Raw genomic sequence first — 10034 nt, 5'->3', positions numbered from 1 at the left:
TGTAATGCAATTATACATACATAGATTGTCAGGTTCGACGGTGCCCCGACCGGCGACCTGTGTGTGTGTGTGTGTGTGTGTGTGTGTGTGTTTGTTCTCCCGCTCTGTTTTTGTCTCCGTTGTAGTTGTTACGCGGTTGCGTAGCAACGGGAGATGTCCGACCCGGAAGTTCCGCCACTCTGAGTGGTCCCACCTGCAACTGATTCCTCGCCAGCTGCTGCCAATCATCCACCATTGTGACAGAACTATTTAATGGTGTGGCTGAGTGACAGACAGCGCTGGAGTATTCCACCAAGCCGGGTAGTGACTCGAATTCAGCGAGTGTTAGACAAACGTTTGATAGCGGAGGGAGGCTATCCGCATCTGTTTGCCTTTTTTCCAGGCTACGAGTGAGACGGAGATACGAGAGGAGAGACGTCACTGTTTACGAAAGTCGTATGGACACACGAGGGGAGCACGGAAGGGACTTAGCACTATGGATTACTTTGGATTTGCTTCACTGTAAATAAAGACACTGTTCAGTCTTAACGAGCGATCCGCGTCTGGGTTCTCTTACTCATCACTCCCGTAACATAGATTGTTTGATCAGTGTTATTTACCCACTCTCATTCCTGACCCCGTTAACGTTTATCAACAGTCCATTAATATATAGCCATAAACATATACGAGAAAATTTTAAGAAGTTATCAATGTGCAATATTCTATCTTATTGACTTTTATTATCAGTTTAAATATCAGTTTACCAACTATGCTCACCGGCCACTTCATTAGGTACACCTATTCAACTGCTTGTTAACATTACAATCTGCCCATCACATGGCAACAATTCAGTGAATTCAGGCATGTAAACAGGATCAAGAACCTAAAGGCAGAGGATCCTACCCAATACTAGCAAGGTTTACATAACAAAGTGCCAGGTGAGTGCATATAACACATCAGAACAGTTGGGTTTGTATGATAAAAGTACAGTGTTTTTTTTCATTACTTGCTTGCAATTAACCTCTTAATTAGCTTAAATTTAAGAAGCTACCGGACATGACATCCCTTTGAGCTAAACAATGATGCATTTTGTTTGATATGTTGGGGTTTAAACTCTCTAAAGCCTGAACCATCTTCAAGTTTCTTGAAGACGTTTCACCTCTCATCTGAGAAGCTTCTTGAGTTCTGATTGGTACAGAGATCTCAGTAGCTCACAAAAACTGATACACCTGGCGTTACAGGATTGAATGACTTCTCAACTCACTGTTTCAGGGATGAGTTTTTAGTGATACAAAGTCGATCTTTTTTCTTTCAGCACAAATCCTAGTGGCACTGCTGTCACGTGTGATCACAGAGATTTACAGTGGCAGTTGTGTACACAGCAATAACCCATGGATATTGCTGTTAATGGTGCTAACATAAACTCCAGTTATTATTTAAAACACTTCTTTTTATATTAAATATTCATAAAAGTGTCACACATAAAATAACAGATCCAAAGCAAACATTTACTGTAGTATTCAGTTTCTTAGTACCCTAGTGTGTGGGTTCTCAAATTTAATTAATGTTCCAACTCAGCAACATGAGCTAACCACCCCACAATGACCAACCCTGCCAAATCCTGATTGGTGCAGGGAAGTTAATGACATCACATGTTTCCATCTGAGCTCTCGCTTCTGCAAAAAAATGACTTTGTTTTCAGGATCTTTGGAGCGCCTCTTAAACTAAAGTTCAAAAAGAAAGCGACAGTTAAAAGCTCCGGAGAGAATCTATCAGTAAATAGCTGACAGCTATAGACCCAGAAGAATTTTTCTGTCTTTGCTTGATGGAGAGCTTCATACTTAGCAAAAGGGCAGTTCTTAAAGTGTGTATAATTATTCTGAGAACAGCAGCAGGTGTTTATTCCTGCGGCTAGAGAGGTACAATAGAGCCCAGCAGCTCATGTCACAGAGTTGGACGGCGTCCCTGAGTGTAAAAATAGTCATCTGGCCGATGGTGTTATCTACATATTCACACGACTACTTAGCAGTAAAAGCATTCAGTCCCAGCATTCACAAAGTGGCTATATGCACATCGAATACAAGAAGGAGAAACACAATGTTTTGACGTGACCAAGATCCTGGTGGGATTTAACCACTGTCAGTCATTTAAAAAAAAAAAAAAAACATTAAGGACAGGGTGGGCTTTGTTTTGCATTCATGACGTTCCCATGGCTAAAGTACCTGGGTTTCCCTGTACGCCTCCCAGTCTGCTCCAGACAGGATCCAAAACAAATACTCACGCTTTCAAATTACTAAGCAAAACGTCAGGCAGGTTATGAACTCTGTGTGTGTCCCTTTGACAAGTTAAATACAGTTTGAAATTTCAGATAGTAATCTAAATACGTTCCCAGCCCTGTGAGAGGAACAGCGTCTGAGAGTTTTGTATTCAACGCTCATTTGTATGTTGATGTTATTCTGTTTAGAAATCCAAACTAACATGAACAATGATCCAGTGGAAATGATGTGTGAGGTTTCTGCTTCAGAAGCCTTTAACAACCAGTGCAGTGGACTGCTGTTATTTTGAAAATACATCCAAAAGACCAAGAGTTTGTCTTTGATCTGCTGTATGATTATATGTGAAACCTCTAACTTCAGCCTTATTTAAATTCTTGCTTGTGTTTCAGATGAATTAGAGCAAAGGTGTCAAACTCATTTTACATCACTGGCCACATCATAAGTCAGTAAAGCTGTTGCCTAATAACAAAGCAGAAAAAAATGCTGCTGGCTGCATGTTTGACAGCCCTGAATTACAAGTGGTCAGGAACATTTGGTGTTATGAAAAGTGAAAGCTACCTTCATGTTTGATTGCAAGAACTGATTCAGTAAGAAGGACTAGATGTTACAGTCCCTGATAATGCATTGCTTTAGATGGAGAGACTCTTGGGGGATGGCTGTTATGAGGAAAGGCAGCCCAGAAACTTTGTCAGCAGTGCCCATCGTTGGTTGCCTCAACTTTCGGTCTTTTACCCAGGTTAATCTGCCATTTTCCTTCCTTGGTTAGGTTTAGGGAATAGAGATCTGATCTAACTTATCATTTTAAAATTTGGGACACATCATCAGTAGTGGACCTTGGATTCATCGGGTGTTTCAGCCATTATCACTAGACACCCTCATCCAAAGAGGCCCTACCAGGGTTGATCAGGCCCTGGAGTGTGTCACTGGTTTATGTTAAATTGTTATTTCTCTTCTTCATTCTTCTGTTTAGTTTCCTACAGTTTATTTTGCTTGCCTAAAAAGACCACATGAAGGTCTTTTCGTGGTCTCTTCTCTTCCTTCTTGGCAGTTTGAATCTGGTGCCAAATGACGCTGGCATGCTCCAGACGTCCCGAGAAGCCCCGGTTACCGGCCTTCTGCACTGATGTGTCAATATGGTTGTTTCTTTGCAGGAAAGTAGATAACCTTTGGGCCAAGACACTGAAGAAGATCTTTCCCTCTACGTTCAGCAGGCTGATCTGGCGAAACTGGCTGATGGATGAGGAATTCTTCTCCTTAGGGATCAGAATACCTCCTGCTCTTCGCCTCTTCCTTTCAACTGGACCCTTTTGTTGATCTAGTATAAGAGCCAGTTCCAAGTCAATGGTTTCCCACTCTCTTTTCTCACTGGATCTGGGCCACAGAATCTGATCTTTCCTGCCTTCCATCTTCCTTTCCCTTTCTGGTAGTGCGAGACTAGACAGTGTTGGAAGATTCTGTTGGCTGTTTCTGGGTGAGCTCTGGGCTGGAACGTAGTGTTGATTGTCTACACCCAAGTGTGTTGCTAGTTGTTGGTGGCTAAACTTAAAGCTAGAGGCTGATAATAAATGGCCGGGCCCTGAGCTAGAATCTAATATTGGGTGTGGCTGGCTAAGCTCTAGACTGGGAACTGCTACTGTCTGGATTTGACTGAGTTCCAATCTGGAGACTATGGGGGAGTCTGTACGACAATGAACTTCGAACAGGGTGCTGATGCCCTGAGGATTGTGGGGATTCTCCTGCCTCTAGACTTAAATTGACTGATTTGACTTACTTCTTAAAAAGTATGCGTCAATGCGAGGCCCCTTTCTCAGCTTGCTGAGGCACTTCTTCCTGCCTTGGTGGATTTTAAGGCCCATGTCGGTTGTTAGTTTTGACCAGCCACGAATGCAGTTCTGCAGCTTCTTTCCTACCATCATTGATGGTCCATTATTAGCAATGCTGGTTGATCCATCGTTGATACCGTTGGTACCGTGAAAACATCAGTTGTATAGCTTAATTATACAATATACCCATGCTGATTTAGCTGTGAATCGCTTCAAAATATAAAATCCAGCAGAGTGGCCTCGTGATTTAGTCCACATGTGTTTTATTAACTCATCTCATAAACATTTACTTTTTTACTTACGCAGAGTTTACCTTACATGATTGATTAAGCATTGTCTAAACTAGAGCTCACAGCACAGTTTGGCCTGCTGGATTTTAATTTCTTACTACCACCTGTTTTCATTACCCATTTAGTCAAATTTAGAAGCTCATCCTGTCTGGTAACTTATGCATTTCATTGAAAAATAATCACATCCTGTTGTTTTCCTCCATAATTAATTCCATTAAGAAGCGATTGCTAAATCAAACTCTGGGTTGTTTGTTTGTCATTTAATTGCCCCAAGATGAAGGCACTGAAATTACGGTGATTACTTCACATTTAGAAGGCCTTAATTGTAATAATTAGTGAAAGCTGGTGGATGCCCACTTGCCCTATTTTTGCTGCAAGGCAGTAACTTAGTTCCACTGTACATCCATGTCAAAACATCATTAGACGGAGTCATGTCCAAATGCCCGTTCATCCTCTGGAGCATGTGCGTTCACAGCAGTGCAGAAATAAGCTAAAAATCCTGCACTTTGACGATACTTCCCTGAAATATTCAAAGACTTTTGGAAAGAGTGTTTATCTTTTTCCTCTCCTCTCTGCCAATAATCACTGGACAGACAAACTGAACAGCAGTCAGTTTGTGTGAAAAACTGGATTAACAGTGTATAAGAAAATGTCTCTACATATACTCTAAAGCCATTACAACTATTTCTGATATGTTTTTTGTTCATTTGTTATATTTTATTGCAGGGTTTATTTTGGAAGCACTGTCACAATTAATACTTTGCCTTGTACATGCATGCTGGCATGCGTGCATGCATGCATGCGTGGGTGCGTGCATACGTGCATGCGTGTGCGTGCGTGCGTGCGTGCGTGCGTGTGTGTGTGTGTGTGTGTGTGTGTGTGTGAGCAAGTAAGTGGGTGTATGTTCTGGTGGGAATTTACCTGCATCTCTCTCATGCAGACGAGACTGGAGGCGGCTGGATGTCTGTGGACAGTCTCTGCCTCCTCTGTACGCACACATGTTATATCACGGATTTAAATGCACAACAAGACAATAAAATGCTGATATCTCACATGCATGGATCCAAAGCACATTTTGCTATTTGATTTTAATTATGTTAATTATCACGGTGTGCTGCATGCTGCTGATGGTGTGGTGATGAGGTCTGCACAATATCAGTGGCAACGTTTCTGATCATTTTCCTTTTGGCAGACACATGCTAATGCCTGATTCTGACTAATACCACAGACTGCATTCTGTCCTCTTAAGCTGTGCTTGTTTGCAAAGGTTACTACAACTGAGACGTGAAATAAGAGAAAGGGGAAAAGATTTCCTCACAGCTTGTGTTTTTATAAGATGTGACTCAACTTTGCTACAATTATATGACCCACTGAAGCAGCCAAGATTATGATTTGTATTACAGGCTTTTGACATGAATAGACTATTCTTTAATAAATTCTATTAAGTTGGCGTAAATTTGTCCTGCATTGGATTTTATTGTGGATTTGTTTGGTTCTGCATAAACACATTCCCTACTGTATATGTAATTATTTAAGCTTAAGCTCCGTTTGTTGCTCTTCTGTTTCTTTTCCACTTGTCCTTAATCTGGTGCACTGATGGTTTGGTTGGAGATGCACAGGCTTAGTGTTTTAATTTGAAAGATGCAGAGAAAGCAGGAAGAATGTGCAGGACACAGTGCAGAACCACAAGAATAGGAACAGAACTATGGATCTGCAGCTGGTGCATCAAAACCAGAATTTCTGAAGCCCGCTATCATAGGAATGTTTTTACTCTATAAATGTATAAACAAGAAACCGACGGTCATATTTGGAGAAAAAAAGATTTATGTAATAGATGAAGGTGGAAAGGATAGATTTGCGATGCTCCTGGGGAATTTAATAGACTGTAAATATCATGTCATGTCTGCATGAGCGTCAGGTTCTACTTGTGGGAACCTGCTGTGCTTGTCAAACAGGTACAATGATCCTCTGCTGCCCCCCTAGACAAAAAAGAAGTAATGCAAATAAATCCCACCCCTTTTTCTCTCTCTCTGTCTCCCTCACTTCTGGATCATTGTGGGTTTTCCTTCTTGTCTTCACATGGAAACAGAACACTGGGTTCTACTTTAACCGCTCTGTGAAACATTCGGTCCCAGTACGTCCTGACTCATAACTCTCACACACACAGGCTTTATGCACCTGCCACATCTTTTTTCACCTTCACTTGTAACTGATGAGCACTCCATTGGGAATCTAAAATAGCTGTTTTCTTCAGCTACATGAGTGAGACACTGATGCATTAAAACCCAGCAAACACAATTTAGATCTGCTCTCGACTGCTGATGTTTTCCTGCACTTGTGTTCAGTGATTGAGGACAGCATTCATCACTCCCAGTGAACAGAGAGCATCATCAGACTGGTCCCGTGATGCTCCCTGTCAAGCAAATTGACACTGGCAAGCTTATCTATAACCTCTGGCACAGTTCACAAATTTCTTGCTTATGTAAAAATATCAGCACAATACAGAAACTCTTCATCACAACAGTCTCTCTACTGAAGAGTCAGCCCCTCATGATGTCAGACAGAACCTCCCCTGGTTGGCGTCAAATACACGACACTTCAGAGAACTTATAAATGAACACCTGTAACACGCTCAGCGTCACACTTACTGCTCAGCTTAGAGGAATCATTCAAACAGGTGAGTAGAACATTGAGATGCTTTAAAATGCTTCAAAGTCCAATGTGATTTTGTACATGGGTTTTATTTCAAGAAGTTTGTTTCTAATCAAACTGCTTCACTCAGTATGTGTCCTTGATAAGAGCACAGATGCCAAACCATATATTAAAGTAACAGATCAATAATTCAGATTTGAGGGATTAGAGGTTAACTCTGTTCCAAGAAATTATCAAAGTGACAAATGGAAAGAGGTCTGTTTATTTTTTCCTCGCTTGACATTGCGCACATCTTCATCTTCATCTTCGTTATGCATGGAGTGACTTTATTTAATAACAAACGGTAGCATTTCTGCGTGTTTTAGCTGTAAAGCAAAAAAACATATGAAATTATCTACAGTGACTAGAATTCTGCAAAGGACAAATCTGAAATTTTTTTAAGAAAAAATAATTTTTGGTGGGTAATTACAATATGAGTTTTCATAAAACATGACAGAAGTGTTCCAAATTTCAAAATCAAATATTTAATAGCCTTTGCTTTCATGCATTATTGGATGCAGTGCAATACAATAATCAGCAAAAATCACCTCATCAGAATTTTAAAAATGCAAATCAACATCAGTACAGTGCTGTGATCCACACCTGATTAAACCCTCAGAAATGTGTTCTTTGTAAATTCTGTAATATAGACTTCATTTTCCAGTGATTGCCCAAAGAAATATACAATTGATTAGATGTGACATTTCCAGGGACGAGCATCTTTGCCAAAGATTACTCCTCCCGTGATTAGTCCCACCGGAGTGTTTGTGGCCTGCAGCAGAAGCACGTCAGAAACATCGCCCACTAAGGAACAGAGCTCAAGAAAGGTCTGTATTATAGCAGAACAGTTCCCTTGATGGCAAGGAACAGTCACAGCCTCTGGCTTTAATAGTTCATTACTGGAGGTAGCTCAGGTGTACTCCATTTAAAAACTCTTGCACTTTCACATTGTTCAAATCAAGCTGACTACGAGCTGCTGCAAACATTCCCGAAGCCCAGAACAAAACCTGATATTTATCAATAAAAAAAGCTGCAGAAGAAAAATCAAAAATCTTCTTTTAGGACCCAAAGACAGAGAAACTTATGGCTTATGAATGTTTTTATTCCATCAGTCCACCTTTGATAAAATTCATTTTCCAAGTTATCATTCTTCTATATTGAAATTAGCTTAAAGATGAGCTAAATGTCAGAAATGGGCTTTTAAAAGCTCCCAGAAATGATCAAATTCCCACTGACATTACTTACAATAATCTTGAACAGAATATGACCTTTTCCATTTTAATTTGGCAATCACTGCCCTTTTTATCCTTCTGTGAAAGGGTGGTGCTTTTAGAATGACTCTCTTAAGTGAGTTACATGTTCCTAGGGGGAGTCACGTTTCCCAGAGGAGAGTCCGCACAGACACAATAACATGATAACAGCCTGAGGAGAGGCTCTGACGGTGTTTGCGACATGTTTTTACTGTCTCTGGAGCTACTTTATCTCTACTTGTAAGATGAATCTCAGCAGATCAGAAGCAGGGATAATAATTAACAGACAGGCTGTGGCTTCACAGATGTAAAAGAAACCAAAACACTTTAATAACTTCGTGGCTTCAGTGGTATCAGCTGCTGTTTTTTGTGCTTCTTACTGGTCAGAAGTAGCTCAATAATCCTTCTCGCTCCTCTCCCATCAGACTGCTGATTTTTGTGGTAGCACAAACATGGACACAAATGATTCATCACTCAGCTCAACATCCATCCTGACCCAGCTGCTTCTCAATACCACAGCATTCATAAACAGCACGGCAACATCCTTCAGTGCTATTGATGGGTGCGACAACCTGATAGAGGCCATTCTCTTTGACCTGGCCGTTCAGTGCATCAATGTAATTTTGGGTATCCCGGCCAACTTACTCGTCATTGCTATTCTCATCCACAATCGCAAAGAGCCCTCCACTTCAGACATATTCTTGGGCTGCTTGGCCTTCATGGATGCCTACTTTGGTGCAATGACCCCCCTGAGCTTTCTTAATCTCTACCTCTGGCAGCTCAAAGAGGTGTTGTCTGCCATTAAGTTCTCCTATGGTGTGAAAGACACCAGCGGTCCGTTGTTCCTCTCCTGCATCTGCTTGGATCGCTTTGTAGCTGTACTCTTTCCAATCGCTTTTGGGCAACTTAAACACTTCAAGTACAGGTTAGGCCTCTCAGTGCTGGTGCTCTGCCTCACCTTTGCCTACTCAGCAGCCAAGATGGTGGGAGGACTCCCCAACTTTGAAAAGCTGTTCACCGGTGAGGTACTGGCAACATTTACTTGGATGGTGGTGTGTAACGCAAGCATCCTGTGGGCACTGAAGAAGTCCACCGGTGCAGGGAAAGATGCAATGCACCCCATGAAAAAGAAGGCCTTCAAGATGGTGCTCTCTATCCTGTGTATCATCGTGTTCAACTACCTGCCACTTGTTGCTCTGTTTCCATTTGAGGACTACTACTCACCTGATGTGTTTCGCTGCTACGTGCAGCCCGCGGGTTTTGCCTTTCTGAACATCAGCAGCACAATCCAGCCCCTTGTCTACTTGTCTCGTCTAGAGAAGGTGCCTTTCCTCTCTGACGCCTGCATTAAAAAGATTACTTCCTGTTTCAACCCAGAGAAGAACCAGAATCCACAGGAGCAAAACCCACCTGCTTAGATTCACAAAATATAAAAATATAACACACATATTAAAATCTATGAAAAATAATTGTCTGCAACTGTGAGAGTCAAATCCTGAGTGTAAAGTCCTGCTTTGTTTTGTTTGTTTTTTCACAGTTTACCTTTTACTTGAATGCATTTTTTTCATAATCAGTGAAAGAAATCTGTATCAAAAATTGAATCAATAATTAATCAACAACTAGTAGACAATGTTAAAATTATAAGCATTTTAATTTCATGTTTTCATAATGTGATGAATTGCTACAAGGAACATGTGAACTATTTGATTGTGTTTTGGCGCCACC

At 41.2% G+C, this 10034-nt stretch overlaps 1 protein-coding gene across 1 annotated transcript; it reads left to right on the top strand.

Moving 5' to 3' along the window:
• Positions 1–7805: 7805 nt before the first annotated feature.
• LOC113020008 (G-protein coupled receptor 183-like) lies at positions 7806–9742 on the top strand. Its single transcript, XM_026163681.1, has 2 exons — positions 7806–7886; positions 8735–9742. The coding sequence occupies exon 2, from the start codon at positions 8762–8764 to the stop codon at positions 9725–9727; it is 966 nt and encodes a 321-aa protein (XP_026019466.1). The 5' UTR covers positions 7806–7886; positions 8735–8761; the 3' UTR covers positions 9728–9742.
• The last annotated feature ends 292 nt before the right edge of the window (positions 9743–10034 follow it).

The sequence above is a fragment of the Astatotilapia calliptera genome, chromosome 4, assembly GCF_900246225.1.
Source record: "Astatotilapia calliptera chromosome 4, fAstCal1.2, whole genome shotgun sequence".
Lineage (NCBI taxonomy): Eukaryota > Metazoa > Chordata > Actinopteri > Cichliformes > Cichlidae > Astatotilapia > Astatotilapia calliptera.
Note: the sequence above shows the minus strand (reverse complement) of the source record. Positions and strands in the feature narration are given on the sequence as shown.